This window comes from Micromys minutus (assembly GCF_963924665.1).
Source record: "Micromys minutus genome assembly, chromosome: 1".
Lineage (NCBI taxonomy): Eukaryota > Metazoa > Chordata > Mammalia > Rodentia > Muridae > Micromys > Micromys minutus.
Genome location: NC_137969.1, coordinates 251,409,253 through 251,427,882, shown reverse-complemented (window position 1 = coordinate 251,427,882; position 18,630 = coordinate 251,409,253). Strand labels below are relative to the sequence as shown.

The 18,630-nt window shown below is 49.2% G+C and overlaps 1 protein-coding gene across 7 annotated transcripts in view; it reads right to left on the bottom strand.

Moving 5' to 3' along the window:
* Window positions 1–4,886, bottom strand: part of LOC308427687 (uncharacterized protein) — a 31,232-nt gene extending 26,346 nt beyond the window's left edge. For 6 of the 7 annotated variants that reach the window (XR_013975266.1, XR_013975267.1, XR_013975268.1 and 3 more), the window contains exons 1-3: window positions 4,792–4,886; window positions 2,068–2,173; window positions 1,124–1,845 (exon numbers count right to left, since the gene is read on the bottom strand). Coding sequence is in view for 4 of the 7 variants with exons in the window: in XM_080925865.1 (XP_080781991.1) it covers window positions 1,124–1,238 (115 nt within the window). In the remaining 3 variants the exon portion in view is untranslated. The remainder of the gene's footprint in view (window positions 1–1,123; window positions 1,846–2,067; window positions 2,174–4,791) is intronic. The other variant, XM_080925864.1, reaches the window with a different exon arrangement.
* Window positions 4,887–18,630: the final 13,744 nt, after the last annotated feature.

The following is an 18,630-nucleotide window of genomic DNA, read 5'->3' as shown; positions in this document are numbered from 1 at the left end:
CAGAGGCCTGGACACTATTGTCCACACCAAGACGGGCTTCCCTAAAGGAACCCAGTTGGGTGGGATTTTTTTTTTTTTTTTTTTTTTTTGGTTTTTGTCTTGTCTGGACAAAACTGGTTGGTTTAAAAGGCCACCAAAGAAAGCGCTGGTGAAAATGGGGGTCCTAATTAGCCTCCAAAAGAGACTGTTCTCATAATCTTTGTGCCTCAGCCATAGCCTGGTGCACCGGGCTCATGGTCAGCGTCTCAGAAAATGTTTGTTGAATGAATTTTTTTGTTTTAATTCTGGAAATTATTGATTGAGCACAAATATACCCAGCACCTACTGGGTGCTCACTGTTCTGAGAGACTAGGGCTGGTAGGTGGGCAGTAGAGACGGCCTCGTTGGCTAGTGTGTATTTTTGCAATCAATTTTAGGGCGATTTACAAGGCACTTTCTTGTGAGTTACATCGTTTTGGTCTTCAGAAGTACTCTGTGGGGTAGTAGATAAACTGGTTTCCTCCCACCCCCCACCCCCACCTCCCCCCACCCCCACTTTTTCTTTTTTTCTTTTCTTTTTTTTATTTTTTAATGCCTATTTAGGTGTGAAAGGAACTGAAACTTGGAAACTAAATGACTTGTTTGAGGTCACACCGTTACTAAGAGGTGAAGTCAGCACATGTTACCACACTTGGGCCACCCCCCACCACCCCCAGCAGCTCCCCAAGACCACCCTTGGGAAGCGAGGATTTCCCATTGTGAAATGTTTGATTATTTTAGGTGGAGGACAGGGGACTGGACCATCAGGGGTCACCACAATGGCACCCATGTCCAGCTTTGACCCCCCCCCCTCTTACCCAATTTGGTAAAAGAGTCCATTGTCCTCAGTGTGAATTTAAGGTCAACCTCACAAGTGAGGCCGGGGCTCCCAGTTCTCTTTCCCACCTACCTTTTTAGAAATCATGAAACAAATCAATGCCAATTCACCCCTCTCTAGACAGGAGGCTACCCCCTTGACACACACAAATTACATAGGAATAACATGATCATATTACATAGAAAGTGCTCTGGAAATGGCCACACACATTACTCATGCCCTTACTCCAGGTCTCCTGGATGGCCTGTTGTCTTTAGGAGCCCCTACCTGGTGAAAGCAGAGCCCTGGGCATAGGGGCTACAGGAGTCTGCAGTACAATAGATGAGACACATGAGACCGTGAGTTGGGGGCTAGATCCACCTGCAAACCTTTCAACAAACATGTGCTGAGCTATCTGCCCAGCCCTGCCTCAGGCTGATGCAGCTCATTTAATTCTCACAACAACCCTAGGGGGTTGCTCCTAATGTCCCCATTACCCCAGGGGTATGGACGGGGACATCTCCAAGAAGGTGGGTGGAGGGGGAAGGGACATGCTTTTGGGGGTCAGCCACATGCTCATTCCAGAAGGAAGCACCCCACCCATCCCCACCCACAGAGTTGCCAGCAAGATGCTGGTCCCCCCCCTGCCCAGGTTCCCCTCCTGAGAGGTTCCCAAAGGGACCCTTCTGCTCAGGACATTGTTAGGACAACATGGTCAGTCACAAGGGATGACCACCCCAGGGGAGGGAAGCACTCCAGTCCACTAGCCAATGAACACAAACACAGATGTACAGGGAAGGGCTCAGACTCAAGACACAAGCAGAGCAAAGGTCAAGGGTCATGGCCAGTGCCCCCTCACTAGGGCACTGGTTCAAAGTTTGAACCCCAGAGAGACTATCTGGACTCTGATGATCCTCTTTGTCGCTTGTCCCTCGTTGTCCTGATCCCAGGGGGTCCACAAGAAGTTGCTCTGAAGGCTAGTGGATTCCTGGAACCCATGCTCCTTGGCTCTACAAATAACCAAAGGTTAGAGAATTTATTAAGTACCCAGATATAGGTATTAATTACAATTTAAGCTAATTAATTACAACTAATTACAATTACAGCTAATTATTTAACATTCTGAGTTGTCTTTAATGGCTAATGAGTCTGGGGGTGATGAATGAGAAATAGTAAGGAGAAATCCACAGGCCAAATAACATGCAAGTAACTTGAGGGTGTGGCTGTGGTACCAGTAGGCAGAGGCGCACAGTAGGTACTCGAGCAGCAGCCGTGGCATCCAGAAGGTGGTCCTGGAAGACTGGTGTAAGCCGATGATGTCATCCCTGAAGAGAGTTCCTATGATATGGGAGGGGGTTGTTAAAAACCACCTTGATGACCTCTAACGGCCAGCAGAAGAACAGCATACAGAGGGAGGGGGCCAGTGAAAGAGAAGAGAAGGGAGGGGAAGACTTGGAGGGAAAGAGGGAGGGGTGGGAGGGATTAGGGAGGAGCAGCAGGGATGGGGTGGAGGGGAGGAAGAGAAGGGAGGGGTAAGAGGAATGAGGGAAATGGGTAGGGGCGGGGGGATAAAGGAGGAAGCAGGGAGGAGGGAAAGTGGGAGGAGGGGGAGGAGGGAGAGGAAAACTGGGAGGGGGGAGATAGGAGAGAAGTGGGAGGGGAAAGAGGGAGAGATGAAGTGGGAGGGGGAGGAGGGAGAGATGAAGTGGGAGGGGGAGGAGGAAGAAGAAATGGGAGGGGGAAGGAGGGAGAAAAAAAATGGGAGGGGGAGGAGGGAAAGTAGAAAGGGGAGGAGAAAGAGGAGGAGAAATGGGAGGGGAGGACAGCAATGGGAGGGGTACAGATGAATTGATTGACAGGTCACAAGTGTTAGCTGTGTGCGCATGCGCAACTCTAGCGCCAGTCTAGCAGGCCAAGAACCATTTACACATAAAGACCACTAGGGGGCGCGCGTCCTGCACCAAGACTCCAATAGCCCAACCACCTGAGGCACCCCCGCAGGCGCCATGGCCCAGCTGCTAGAGCTAGGCTGACGTAGGGGAGGGGGAGGGTGCCCAACAGGTTTCAGGCTTGAGGGGGGGGGAGGCATAGCCCAGACCAGCCATCTTTAAGGGTCGCTATGCACCCCCCTCGCCTCTCCAAGATACCACTAGCCAGACATGACGCAGCACACACACATACATCTAGGAGCCGCCTTGCACCAAAGCCACGACGACACTAAAGAGACCCTGCAGTAAGGGGTTGCCCCCAGACCACAATTCTGCTTCTGAGAAGTAAAAGCAGGACGCCGCCTCCCACCATTAGTAAAACCAATTAAGCATAATTAAAATGTAAAGACTCAGTTCCTAATACGCAACACACTCATTTTGGGGGTCTTCAGCCCTATGACAAAATAAAGGCAGACCACCCTGCCTCCCCTCCCCAATAACAGCACCCTTCTTCCTAAAACCTTGCGCGCGCACCCCCCCCCCCTTCGCCACATCAGCTCTGAAGACCCCAAGGGATGACGCCTAATTAACATTTTTTGCGATCGTTCCTCCTCAAAAAGCCACTCCTTTCTAGGACCCCAGAAAACAAAAATCACTAAAAAAAAAAAATTAATCTGCGTCCATGACACCCTAAATCATTAAGCCACTGCAGATGACGCCATCTCTGACCTATGTAAGTCCCTGCAAGCACACCTCAATGAATCCATGTATCCACTAACATTTCCCCTTAGGTAAATGAACCCGTGGTCCCGCAGCCCCTTCTCGCGCTCGACCCCCTCCTGCAGGAGAACAAAGGCCACCTCCTCTTCCCTCCCCACCCCGCCCCCCAAAATTCCGCAGTGCCGCCAGCGCCCTCTTGCGGTCATCTATAGAACCTTCCAGAACCTGCCACGTAGCAGCCCTTTGGCGCCCCCCCCCCCCCCCCACCAGCCAGCCCAGGATGAGGAGGGGGCGGCTGGTGGGGGGGGGCTTGACAGGGACAAAGGAAACGGCAAAAGGTGATTTACCAAAAATCTTCAACACGTCAGAATCTTAGCGCAGCCATCCTGCGCAATGCAGAAAAGAACCCTGCCTCCAAATTCCTAATTCGCAGCACGCAGATCACCCCCCCTCCACACACCCCCTTTTCTGCATTTCTCTTTTCCTTTCTATGAGACGCAAGGACGTGGGGTTTTTTATCTACCCAAGACCACCTCCCACATCTATTCTGCCTGTGCGCACCCCCCCTCCCGATTTCTTGCCCCTAGCGTCAACTGCAGCCTTCCCTATGTGATCTGGGGGTCTCCGGGCAGATTTGCCTTTGACACCACCTCTTTCCGCAGTTAAAGTGGCTGCGTCAGGGAAACGGATAGTAACGGTTACATTTTTTTTCCCCTATATTTTGCCTTAATTCAGGTCTACACTAAACCCGAGTATCTGGATTTGGAATCGCTGGCGAATATGAACCTCTAAGTCTCACGCCCACGATCCACCGAGAACCTGGCTAACGGCTAAGGGGGAAAAAAGACGGCTCAAGACCGCTCTTTTCAGGTACCTCCCCTCCCTATTTTATGGGGCTTGCAGGATGCCTCGTCGCCATGTCTCCCACCGTTAACGGGAATCTAAAGGTGGCTTTGAACCGCCAAAATCACGTTTTTTAGACCCCCGAAACCAAATTACACTGGATTTGAGGAGGGATAGCTCATTATTGCGATTATTCTTAATAAGGGTCTCTGCCACGCTGCCCATTCTCCAAGACTAAGGGAGAAAAAAAACCCTGGTGGACCCCCCCACCCCCAGGAAAATGTGCCTGAGGATTCCTTTCCTAACAGAATTTTGTGTAGGGCGCTGGGGACCAGGCTAAGTAAGAGGGAGAAGGTCCCCAGCCCTGGTCTTTCGGCATATCCAGTAGGACGGAGCCGAAGCCAGAAGGAGATGTCGTCTTCATTTTTGCACATCCTTTTAGGCAAAGGATGGCCAACCACTCACCAGGTTAGGGATTCTCCCGTGGGCGCCCCGGGTCTCTGGAAGAGCTGCAGCCAAGGCCAGCAGAGCCGAGGCGAGCTCTATCTCAGCTCTTCGCCTTCTGCGCTAGGGGCTGGCTGGGTGGGGTTTATATAAAGGCGCAGAAGGGGTGGTCTTTGACGTCAGCGCATTCTGCTGCAATGCGCTCATTTCTCTAAAAATGATTGGCCGGAAAAATGAGCCCCCCAGATTCTATGACAAATTGCTGTAGCCGCACCCAGACTGCAGCAAAGAACGAAGGGAAAAAAAATCTGCCGCAGTGCCCCTGGCCGCCATGACCAACACCCTGTGGTCGCTTATGATTTTTCCCTACATGAGCCCTAATTGTGGGTAGAAGCGCAATTTGTACACAAAATCTGGGGGGAAATAACCCCAAATGGTGATAGTCCTCAGGCAGACGAGTACCGGGGGACTGGGGACTGGCAGAAGGCTTGCCTGGGTTTTTTAGAACATCAGTCAGAGGCTCGGGCTTAGGAAAAGAGTGCGTTGTTTTTTCCTAATTGCACGGGAAAATGAAAATCCCAGATAAAAATCATTGATTCCCAAATTCTAGCTCGAGGCTGTCACCCCCACACACACAGGGTACCCCGATTCTGAGGGACTATCTTGATAACGGGAAATTCGGCATCTTTGAGTCAAAAGGACCTTGATTTTGAGTCCCGGGCTTTACCGCGGATACAACCTGTGCACCAGAAACCTTGCGCTATTCCTGCCTTTTTCCAGGGATTCATTTCTGCCCGTTAAGGGGGTACCGAGCAACCCACAGTGTAACGTGAACATAGACGCTACTGTGCCCCCCTAGGAAAAGTACTTTATTAGTGAAAATGGGGTCCTGTGTGGTAATGCTTAGCGTACACCCCCAAATCGGGCTGATTCCCCGCACTTCGGAAGGTGCCCCCCCTCTCCGCAGCCCAAGCAGACAGACAGTGACACATGTTGCTACGGCGCATAGCTGCTGGCTGCGTACGCTCTGAGACTTGGCACAGGAGAGCTAATCCTTAACAGGTGGTACCTCCGGCTGCTCTGCCCTACCCTAAGTGGCAAAGTGGGCAACACGTCAATCAAATGTCCTCTCGAAAAGGTCAAAATGCTGTTGAAAGGGACGAAGGATCTATCTTAGGGTGACAGGTGGGTGGCAACTGTGAGCCCAAAGAAGAAGCGTGTGGTGACAGAAAAGGAGCGAGAATGATTGAGACCCTAAAAGGAAAATCTGAGGCCCCATGAAGGACATGAAGTTGGAAGAACCCCCCCGGCCTTATTTACGGCTCTGCAGCTGCTTTCACGTAAGCCCCTTATGGCCAGCAAGCCTAGGACGCCATTGTAACTCGGATCCTGGGGCTGAGAGGCTCAGAGAAAAGACACCGCTGAGCCCGGGGTTACTGATCATCAGCCTTCCGGTGACTCAGGCCTTTTCAGGGGTGGGGGCATTGTTAATGTAGGAACGGAGGGACTACAGGGGGTCAAAATGAAGGTTTGGGGCTTTGGGGACATCAAAAGGAGCTATATGAATGTGTCAGATGCTGGGAGGGGGAAAAACACCCCATATTTGCAAACAGCCCCCCAAAAGAAGGCCCCTGACAAGCTAAAAAGGCCTTTATCAGCTACAGACGTCATAAATGCAGCAAAAAACATGGCTCCCAGCACCCTAGTCAACAGGAGACATTTATTAACCCACTGCATTAATAGCTAGGAAACAGCCAGAGCTGGCTGGGGCCAATCATCAGCAAGAAGACCCTGTCGTCAAGCCCCTGTGGCCAATCAGACACCAGAAAAGCCCAGTTGCTAGCCTCTGGGGGCAGAGGCAAGGGGTGCGCATTGTCATGGAGGCTCATGTTCTTGGCCCACTCGTGGGATTGCAACGGCCACTAGAGAGCATCAGTAGCCATGTACTAGGGGTCCCTGAAGGCTGTCAGCATTACAACCCCCAAAAGAACATGAACTGGAGCCTGATACTAGCCGCTGGCAAACATTAACAGGACCCTCAGATACCTAACGGCCATTCTGTGTGCTCCAGGCCCTGAGATTTTGAGGGAAGAAGGGCCTCCACAGCAAAGTCAGCCTCTGCATTTTTTTCCCCTGGGCCCCTCGTTCCTAAGCCTGTTCCTGGCAGCAAACCGTATCCCTCTGCTTCAAAGCCTTTACTGACAGGCCTAGGTAACAGACCCTGGAAGCTATGAGTTGCTGACAAAAGCACAGTGGTTGGAATCTCAGCTCTGTTCCCTCCCAGCTGCAAGGCCAAGGTCCAGACCCTTCCCCTATCTGGGCCCCTGTTTCCTCATCTGGAAAAAGGAAAGAGTTGGACAGGAGAGTCCCCAGGGAGCCTTCCAGTCCTGCTTTGCTTGATTTGAATGTATACATTGGGCGAGTCAAACGTCTTCCAGAACATTCTTCATGACAGTAATTAGTATCAGGTGTATCCTGCAGTCCATGTGGTTACTTCATTGAGCAGCTTTTCTTTCCATTGTACTTTATTTTATTTTAAACAGAACTCCATGGCAACATGTCTGTCCTTCTGGCTTCCTAAAGGAGAGAAAAAGAAAGAAAAAAAACAAAGATGGGGTAGCGGGGGGCACCAAAAATGCTGTAAACGAATATCTACTGAGTCCCGCTGCGTAGTAGGGTTGGGGTACATATTTTTCTAAAAATCCATATGTTTACATGTTCTGTTAGCTTCCCTGAAGCTCAGAACCTAACTTTGTTAAGTATTCGTTGGTCCAAAGCAATGGGAGACATTCTGGAAGAAGCCAAACCTATGCTAATGTTTGGATGGGAACTGTTTCTGTGTCTGGGCAATGCTACTATGTAACCCCCACTCAAAATGGCTATGTGAAGGCTCAGATTGGTATCTATGCAGGAAAACGGGGAACAGATCCACATTTGAGAAAGAGTGCTTTCTCTCTGAGTGCTACAACGTGGCTCTCCTGCAAACTGAAGAGCAGCCAGCTCCCCAGACCAGCAGCTTACTCAGCCTCCTCCTTCTCTTCCCTGTAGATCTATCTATGGTATATAGATTTTTTTTCCTTCTTTCTAATTATTTTCTTAAGGCAGGGTACCCAGACTGGCCTCAAATTCATTACAGTCCATGCTAACCTCAGCCTTACAATTTTTCCATCTTGGCTTTTGAAATTTCAAGCAGGGTTTTTATTTATCTACTCATTTTTGTCTTTTTTTAAAAATTCATATTTAGGAACTCAAAAAGCTATGTGAGCTGGGTGTGGTGTCCTGAGTCTCTAATCCCAGTAGAGACAGATAAATCTTAGAATTCAAGGCCAGCCAAGACACAGTAAGATGTCCAAAAATATAAAATTAAAAAAGCTACGTGAGCAGTCTCTTACCCAATGTACATTTTTGTGGTTAAATATACAGATGTTCTCAGATTCAGCTAGGAACTAAATGCAAGGTCTTTTTTTTTCTTTCCCAAGCATAGGTTAACAATGCACTCTTGTAAAATCATGCTGATGGCTATTGTAAAACAGCATATAATGCTGCCCGCTCAAAATAGCCCTTCCAGAATTTCTCTGGACGTCACTGTCCTCCAGATGCCCAGATATCTCTGGGCCACATTCTTCCGAACCCCTTCCTAACACACATAGAATAATGAACTTGTAAAACTATGTTGGGGACTATTGTAAAATAGCACATAAATGCGACCAGGAAAAGCGCATCCTGAGTTCCTCTAACGTCACTGTCCTCCAGATGCCCAGATATCTCTGGGCCACATTCTTCCGAACCCCTTCCTAACACACAAAGAATAATGCACTTGTAAAACTATGCTGAGGGCTATTGTAAAATGGCAATTAAATGGTGTCCAGAATAGCTTTTTTAGAGTTCCCCTAAATGTCCCTGTTCTTCAGATATCGATATCTCTGGGCCACATGCTTCCAAACCCCTTCATATCACCCATAAAACGCAGCCAAAGTCAGGGAGTATGAGGAGGGTCTTTCGGCTGGGTTTCTTTGGGAGTTGAGAGGGACTGTTTCTCCTGCTGTGCTAGGCACCATCAGAAAGAGAAGGACTCAGAAAAGATTAATCAATAAAACCCCTTTCTTCTGGGCGTGTGGACCTCCTCTCCTTTAGAAGGTACACTGGCCCCAGATCTCCAGTGTCACAAGTTCCCTGCTCTCTCTGAAGTCTAGTTCCTCAGTACGGTGCCACCTGAGCTTCCAAAGAAGAGCTGGCCAGATTGTAGATGCAGAAAGAGAGATGGGTACTGGTGCCTTTTGCAGAAGGCCAAGAGTAAAGTTCACTTCCTGACAGACTGCAGTGTGTCATGGTAGGGCCTGTGTACGTGTCGTGTTTGAGCTATGTCAGCTTGAGCTACAGCCAAGGCCGGCACTAACCCAGGGGTAATCGTTTACCAGAGAGACTTGTCCTTTGCTTTATCTTACTGGATATACAACATGGGAGAGGAGGGGGCTTTGCTCTTCAGGGTGTCTTTTCTGAAGCAGGGGGTCACTGAGAAAGTTTGAAAGCAACCTTCCCCACATGTTGAAAGGACTGATGGTTGTTCTGAGTAAATCGTTTTGGGATTTTTTTTTTTCTGTCTTACGACTTTTCAGCTAACATGTGTTACTTACAAACTGTGCATTTAGAAAAAAAAAGAAGAGGAAGCAAGAGAGATGGTCCAGCAGCCTCAGCTCTTTCTCTTGTGGAAGATCTGGGTTTGTTCCCCAGAACCTATAAAGTGGGTCACTCAAACCTGTAACTCCTTGGCCTCTGAAGACACCAGGCAGCCACTAGATGCAGCACACATGCAGGTAAGCACTCGTGAACATAAAACCAAAACATATAAATCTAAAAAGAAAGTTAGGAAAGAACAGAAAAGAAAGAAAAGAAAAATGCAGCAACTGGGGCTAAGGAGAAGGAAATGGCTAAGTGGGTAAAAGACTTGCTGCCCAAACATGAGACCCTGAGTTTTGGAACCCCATGTAGCACCAAATTTTAGCTTTTAGCCTCCACAAGCATGCACACACATGTGTACACATGCTCACGTGTATATACAACATGCATGATAATTTGTAAACACAGATTCAAGAAGACTTACAAACATTTTCGCTTCTCTCATAAAAAGGAACCTACTCTGAGAAATCTTTTTCTAATAAGTAAGTTAAAAATCTAAGTCTCAGGGCTCACCGCTACCCTTTCTGTGAGAAGCACTCCCCGTGGTGGTTCCCCTAGGACGTGGGGAAGGCGCACAGCAGCAAGCTTCACTCTCTAAAAGGGGCTTTCTCTCTTCAGCAAAGAAATTCCTAATGGCCAGGAGCTAGGAAAGGGCTCTAAAGCTCCCTTTCTTCTGGACACACCGAGAAAAACCAGGATTAGAGGGCAAGGTAGATGAAGGCCATTTCTGTGGGACGGATTTTAGAATTCACATCTTGACACATGGAAGAGATGGCCACGTCGCCAGATTCACCCCCTCCCGTCCCCCCCTGGCTTGGGCAGGGGCCAAGCCCGGATTCAGGCAAGGGGTTTTTTTGGCCCTGCTCCATGGAAATATTTCCTTCAGTGGAGCAAAGAACTGTTTCATTCAACTGCCTAGGGCTAGGGAGGGGGTGTTGACAGAGGGCAGCCAGGCCCCGGGAGCACCCCCACCCCCAGTAGAAAGTATATCCCAGGTAGAACAGGACTTGAAAGTTTGCTTTTTTTTTTCTCCTCCTCCTCCTCATCCTCCTTTAACAAAAAGATTGATGACTGTTGAAACACTGTGGCCACACCCAAGAGGCCGGAGAAGACACTGGTCCTAGATTACTATGAGACCTGGAATGTTATCTCACTAATGTGAAGGTTCATGTAGAGCATGCTGGTCTTCTAAACAGGGTCTGGATCGTTTCAGAACTTGCAGGCAGCCTCTCTGGCTTGCTGACCTCACCTTTCAAGCTAGGCAGCAGCCAGCAGCTCCCTGAAAGAGGTCAGGAGGCACTGGAGAAGCCCGAGGCACTGGAGGATGTGAGAAAAGACAGTGCAGGCTGTGAGGTAAGGTGCTACTCTGGGCAGCCTAGCAGCTGCTGAATTGTGCTATGAGTCACGTAACCTGATTCAAGGAGTGATCAGCAAAGAGGCACTCCCAACTCCAATCCTGAGCACAGGTTAAGGAGTAAGTAGTCTTGCCTGCTGGTCAAATGTTTGGTCCATGAGATCTTGAGAGCACACCATAGGTTTAAGGACACTCAGTTACCTGTAAGGCTGTGGGGCCAGTTGCTTAACTGCGGTGAGCCTCTCTCTCATCATCACTGTGCTTTCAGTAAAATATGCCATTGGTGGGGAAAGTTAAATAGAGAAAGAACTATGTACACACTAATTGTACTCCGTGAGCTCTGTTCCTGTGTCTCCCAGTTAGGGGACATAAGAGAGGCTGGTGGGAAAGAGACCTTGGTATTGGCACTTCTGTTTATTTTATCAGCATGCATTTTAATTTTTTTCATGTAGACTTGTATATCAACACACACACACATACACACACACACACACACACACACACACACACAAACAGCTGGCCTAAAACTCCTAGGCCTTACCTAACTGGTACCTCAACTTTAGTTACTCTGACTCAGTTGTGGAGGTATATGTACCAGCAGCCTAGCTTTGAATGCATTCTTTTCCTTCTCTCCATACCTCAGTTTCCCCATGTGGAAACGGAGGATAATCCCAGCACCCATTCGCCAGAGTTATATACAGGGTTCAGAGGGCAATATATAAGAACCTCCTAGAACACCTGATTAACTGAGTGGAAAGCTCAAACTGTTTGTTCCCCCAGAGAGGTCACATCCGGTGACACTACCTTGTCCCCAAGTGTGCAGAACCTGGAATCATTACCAAAGTCCCCCACTTGAGACAACAATTCTGAGTCTATTGGTTAGAGGCTGTAAAACTCAAGTTCTTCCATCAGCCCTAAGGATCCTGAGATCTGGGCAGTGGCAAAGATGTGAAGCTAGCCCACTTAACCCTTAGCGAAGGTCCATCTGGCAGCTAGCTCTCTTGAGGCTGACTTTACAGCCTATTCCAAAACTTCCTTTTCCCTCCTTCTGAGTAGCCAGGCCAGCCTCGGTTGCTAAAAATGAACAAAGGTCACTGTGGCTCTCTGTGCTTACCCTCCACCTAGCAAGTTGCCTGGGCTTATGCTGTGCAAACGCAATGCCCTCAGAGACACCGACTCAAATGTTCAACATACCCTTTAGGTGTTTGTGAAAAGGATGAGCTTGAAGGCAGCTGCCTTTAGGTAAACTGGGCTGCCCTTGTGCATTTGGTGATAAAGAAAAGCAAACACAGGCTGCTTTCCAAAGGCTGGCCTTGCCCCTACCGATTTCCAATAAGTCGTCCTTGGCTCTGTGAACTTTGGGGAGCAGACAGCCTAGGGAGGGTGGGGAAATGACAGTGGTCCACTGAGAGAGACGGAGCTACTCCTCGTATCTGCAAAAGCATGAAAATCAACATCCATGCCACAGATTCCCCGTGAACATGGAATGAGACAGACTTGATTTTTTAAAAACCTTTCTTCTCAGCTAACTGAAAAAGAACCTTATCGATCAATGTCCCCAGCAGGGGCTTGGGGCAGTGCACACTCAGGCCTTAGTGCCTCCAAGATACGCCAAAAGTTTTCAAACAGTTACCCTGAAATCTGTAAACTTTCAAGAGGAAAAAAAAAATCTAAAAAGCCATGTGCACAGGCTCATCTGCTAGCCCAAGGAACACAGAAGCACGTATTAAGCATACAAGGCAAGGAGGCTGGCACCACTAGAGGTGCCAGCAACAAAATGACAAGCATGGGGGGAGGTGACTCTCCTCAAATACTCAGAGCCAGCAGGAGAGCCGTCTGTGCCCTTACTGTGGGTGGGCCTCCCTCTAGGTACCTCTACCCAGATCTCAAGTCGACAGCTGGTACAGCCCAGCTTCTGGGGGTGGGTGAGTGCTCTCCGCTTCTCTGGAACGAAAAGTCAACAAGTGGGAAATTTAGCTGACAGGGAGAGCTAGCTGAGTTGGGGGGCTGGGGTGCTCGTGAAGAGCTGGCTCTCCTACATGGGTGGGAACATCAGGAATGTGGGCCACGTCCTTTCCCGACAGTCTGGCTTTCTATATGTTTCCCAGAAACTCGCTCTGTTTCCATGGAGGGGCCTCTCCAGAGCAGGGGGCCCCTCAGATCCTGTTTGCAGCAATAACTCACTCTATGTCTGTCTCCAGGAACAGGCATTCTGGACTGTTGAACATATGGCCACGTGGTCAGACCAAGGATCCAAGCAAAACCCTCTGCCTTCCTGACTAGGGATGTCCCTGAAAGGCTACAGTGTATAACCTGGCCCCTGCTCTAGGGTGTCCACAGGGCCTCACACACCCCACCCTGCAGGCACAGACCCAGGCCCACTTCTGGCTGTTTCCACAGCTGGAGCCAGGGCTGTCCTTCAGAGAGTCATGAGTAGATGCTCATGGAGGAGCCCCACTGGGAAGGTCAGGAAGTGACAAAGAGCCTTATACAACTCTTCTCTCCCACCTCATAAAACGGAGCAACAGAAGAGTGGGGGAGGGTGGGAAAAGGAGGAAAGCGATGGGGGAGGCAGAGAGATCAAGGTGACAGAAGACTGGCTGGTGAGACCAGACATCCTCTCACACTGTCCCTTGGCAGGAAGGGAAGGTTCCCACAGACATCTCAGGGGTTGTAGCTAGTGGGTGAACTTAGGGTACCTTGGCCTCCTTGGGGCTCCTGCCTAAGGCTAGAAATGTCCAACCTAAGTCCATGAGCTTCGTTCAGTAAGGACAGCTACGTGTGAGCTCACTTAAAACATGTATTTCCTTTTACAATTTTCTTTTAATTTGATTGCACAGTTGAGTGTGTACTTTGGCAATGCCTTAGTTGTGTTACAGTGTCTGCCCTCTCACCACTGGGAAAGAGTCCTGGGATCCCTGATGAACCTAAAGAGCAGCAAGGGCTGGAGGAGGTAAAGCTAGCTGAGGCAGAGGAGACCAGCTGCTCTGGGAATAAGTGTCAGTTCGGGGCTAGGGTGTTCTTGCAACAGCGGGGAGGTGATAGTTTGGCAAATTCCTACTGCCCTTACCTGATGCCTCTTTCTTGAGACTCACTATGGTCTTGTTGGTGACAAAGATGACAGGGGCTCTTAAAATGAGGAACATGACTGTTGGGTGGTTATAATCCATTCATTTCTAACAGCTCCTTTTTGATTTTTAACTTTTGACCTCTGTCAAGAGATAACGCAGGATGTCACACTGTGGGGTTCAACCTCTTCCGATTGCTCAAGCCTCACTTCTGGGCTTCTAACCCCCATTTCCTTCTAAAGTCAGTGGCCTCCCTAGGAGAATCTCAGGGAAAAGGCCCAGCTGACCATACGCTGGATCACCCAGAGCTGTAGGCTGGCGTCAAGTCTTGGAACTCATTAATCTTAACAGATGTATCTGCAAGGGGAAATTGTAAGATGATTCTTGCCTCCCTGGGACCCTCAGAAAGCCAGGCTGTGCTCTCTCACATGATGTGGCTTCTAAAGCTGGACTGGTTTATCCTGGGCTAGAGTGAGGTCAGGAGGGAGGCTTAGGAGGACATGGAACTTGAAGACAACAGTGAATCCTGTGTGTGTGTGTGTGTGTGTGTGTGTGTGTGTGTGTGTGTGCAGAGAGATGAGACTAGTTGGTAACTGGATTCCCGTCTGGCGTTTGGCCTTTCTTAGTACCTTAGCAGTACTAAAAACCCTAGTATCTAACCCCACCCCCACCCCCAGCCCAACTCCCACCCCACCCCCACCCCCTGTTTGCACAGCCAAGACAGCAGGTCTGCTTAAACAGGAAGGGAGGCCGAGGCTTCCTTGTTCTGATTGCCCCATCCCCTCCCAGAGGCTGCACCATCCCCCACCACTGGCCGCCAGCAGGGATTTCCTGGGCTTAGGATCAGCCCATTCACTAGGAACCAAGAACCTTGGGGGAGGGTTAACCGGTCATCAAGACGCCATTTCTCCTGAAAGGGCGGTTTTTGTGGGGGGAGGGGATGTGAAGGTCTCTGGCTTCTGGAGGGGGGAAGGTGAAGGCCCCTAGCTGGTAACAGTTATGCTTTCTCTAAATAAAGATGAACATAAAGTTATTCGATAATCGTAGATAACCTGTTGTCTGAGAACAAAGACCCGTGTAATCACAAACCAGAACGAATCGTGGTGAATCACAGGGAACCGTCACAAAAAGCTGCACTGGGGACAGATGAGGACTGGAAAGCCAAGAGGGCCTCCTCTCCACTGTGGCTAGTTACAACACCACGGAATTAGGTTGCGGCGAACCGCCGACAACTGGCAGACCTCAGGTAATTGACAACCTCGAGCCAACCACGGGTAATTGGCAACTATAGGCAGCTGACGGTCTGCAGTAAATGACATGTGGGTGACTGTCTAACCCCATCTTAGCAAAAGGAGTCACATCACAGACTCACTGTCCTCAGCAGTTTTGCATTGGAGCCTAGAACACAAGTTGTGGCCATGGCTTGCAAGCTACAGTGGCGGGGAAAGGGGGAGCAGAGGGGAGTATTAGTAGCCTTGGGATGAAACTATAGTCATCAAACTTCCCTGTAACCCTAAGACCTACTATCTTAGGTTCCAGGCATTAAAATAGACTAAAGAAAGTCAACTATGGCAGCAATAAGGAATTGAACCCTTGGCCAGGTGACAGATGTTTGCAAAACAAGTAGATTCAGGTGTTGGGGGTGGGATTTTCTCATTGCTACACCTTAGGGGTTCCTCCAACCTCTCTGCCCTGCTTTAGGGAAAAGTCAGAAATGGTCACCCTAACCCAGCCTGCCAATCAGAGGTTTCACGCAATCAAACTGGAATTCTTGTTTTTATTTTCTGAAGTGTGCCTCAATACCATGTGAATACATGGGTTTTTTTGTCCTCAGGTTTTGTACAGTACCAACTAGTATCTTTCACCCTGTGAGCCAGGTCCACAAAACTATCCTTGATATGAGTTGGGGTTGCAGGCAGGCTCTCAGGAGAACCAGGCAGCATCCAAGGGCTTGAGAATAGACCACTTGCGTTAGAATGAAAGTCTGAAACAATCCAACCACAGGTTTTTAGCTTCTAAGCTAAGAGAATTCAGTATTCCATGGGTTTGTCACCTGGATAAGAATGAATAGGGCTGAGATTCTCTGAGACCCAAAGAATTAAAAAACTTGGTGAGCCTTGGTCAGAAAAGTGCTTCTAGACAAGAGTCAGCCAGGACGCCAAGAGTTGTGGTCAGCAAAAGCATCTCTGTGTAACACGGAAAAACTGGCTACTGCAGACACGAGGAGCTGGTAAACCACGGACCTCCACACTTCACTGCGGGCAGCTTGGGAATCTCAGCTCTGAGGCACAGGCTTGTTCTTTGTCTTGGGTATAAATAATATCTTGAAATGAAGTTCCAGATTTCAAACCCCAAACTCAATTCCTTGAATCACAGAACTAAGCAGAGACAAACTGGCAGGGCGGCTCTTTCCCAGAATCCACTGGGCCTGTTTTGGGGGCAGCTTTGTTAACCACGGGGCTCTAGTCTATTTGCAAAACAATAAGAAGGGACCAGGACTTCTCCAGGATCCTGGGAGCTTTTTGGTCTTCCTTTTCTTAAAGAAACAGGGCGTCTCCAGCAGGCTTCCAGGAGGTGTTTGAAGATTGGAATTTACTAAGGGCAACCTGGGGAGGAAGCATTGGTATTACTCTTACCCTTGGCCCTGTGAGAGACACTCAGAGAGACAGTGGGGGAAGTCACTGTTCAAAGAAACAATTTCTTAGACCTAACACCTCCACACGCCACTCTAGGATTAGAGGTCTCAGCAGAGTCCACCGTCTGATAAGGCTGTGGCAGAAAGGCAAGAACTCAGAGACTGTTGTACACGCACGCAGGGTCACGATGCGTAAACCAAGGGCTGCCGAGGACCTACGGCTGAAAGAAATCAGCCCACAAACTGCCATACTCTTTAGAATTTGAGATGTGAAAGTCCTCTTTATTTTCCAGCTAACCTGAGCTCCGTGCTGTTGGAGGTCCTGGTGGGGCTCTGCAAGTGCCAGATTCCTGATGGGATTCCAAAGCTCAATGCTACGGTCTTTACAGCATGGCAGAGAAAAACCTCTTAATCGTGTGAGTCCCCTCTCCTCTGTGAAAATGCTTTGGCAGTTCCTAGTGCACAGGGCATTCATTCTCCATTTATGGAATAACCCAGCCCTTCCCTTGCCCTAGGAATTGACGAAAAAAAAAAAAAAAACCCAAAAAAAAAAAAAAAAAAAAAGCGTAATTAGGCGCTAGTATGTTGATATAAAAAGCTAGAGAGTCGCGACTCTGGCTCGCGGCGATCCGCGGCACGAATCCGCGTGGATCCGCGGCACTTGTCCACGGCGAAGGTCAGCCGCGATACTTGTCCACGGTGAACCACGGTCCTTGCCTACAGTTAACCAGAGCAGCAATCCAAAGCAAACCGCAGCATCTGTGCAGTGTACCAGTGTACGGTGAGCCACGGTGTACGTCCACGGCGCGTGGTGCTGGAGAATTATAACAATTCTTCATAACCCCAGCAGGGCACCATAGCACAGGCGCAGTACGTACTCTAATATGGCTGCCTACTGCACCATGATGCAGGCATATATCCTGCACACATAGAGGTCACACGGAACACAGGTGATAGTGAATGGTCGTGGGTGCACGAGGCATTGTGCATGGTACCCGATACGCTACGGCACAACTGCACAAGATACTGCAGGGGCCAGTTAGCTTGTAGCAAACGTACACAGAGTAACACAGCCCTGGCACAAAGGACTACAGCAGAGACGTAAACATAAAGGTCCACAGTCTACAATATATCTTCTACTTGAGCCGGGAGACACCAGGCCTGTACCATAGAACGTCTTGAATTTGTGCCTCAACGGTACTGGTTTAAATCTTATCGTATTGTACTTTTTTAAATATTTTTTGCCGTGACGCACTTGGCTTATACCGTAGTATACCGCGTAGCACTTTCGCTAGGTGCTTGGCTTATGCCGTAATCTACCACGTAGCTGGGCCACATGGCACTTGGCCTATACCGTAGTAAGCTATGTATATTTGTGTGCTGGAGGTGACTGGCCTCTACTGCAGTACATCCACGCATCTCTGTCGCTAGACACCGGGCCAATACTGTAGCACACCACGTATCTATGCAACGAGGCACCCGGCTTGCACCATACAGAGCATACTATGTGCTGGTACCATGAGACACCAGGCCTAGACTGCAGAACAGTGCCTTTGCCACAATGTCAGGCCTATATCAGTGTAAAGCATGTATCTGTGGCACAAGGTGCTTGTCCTATACCGTGGTACAATTGTATTTTACCGCGAGGCATCTGGCTTACACCATAGTCCACCCATATATCGGTGCTTCAAAACACCAGGCCTGTACCATAATATACCACGTATTTGGGCCACAAGCCACTTGGCCTATACCGTAATATACCATGTATTTGTGCTGCAAAGCACCTAGCCTATACCATAGTGGCCCACATAAGAACATCGCTCCACGATGCATCCCGTTCCTTAGTGAGGTTTGCTATGCCTGTGTCATACACAATGCACTACCTTAATCTGGGCCATGGTAAATGTGACTCTGTCTATGCTGTGGAGCTGTAATCCCACGCCACGGTGCCACGGTGCCCTGTGACCAAGCCTCAGAGCTTAGTGCTGTGAAGTACCAGGCCAAGATTTGTCACTGCGTAGCCGGTATCAGGCCGTAATGTACGATGTATAGGTGCCATAGTAAACTTGAACTCATGCCTTGGTGCACTGCGCCTGTGGTGTGGTGAGTTGTGAATTTTGTATCTG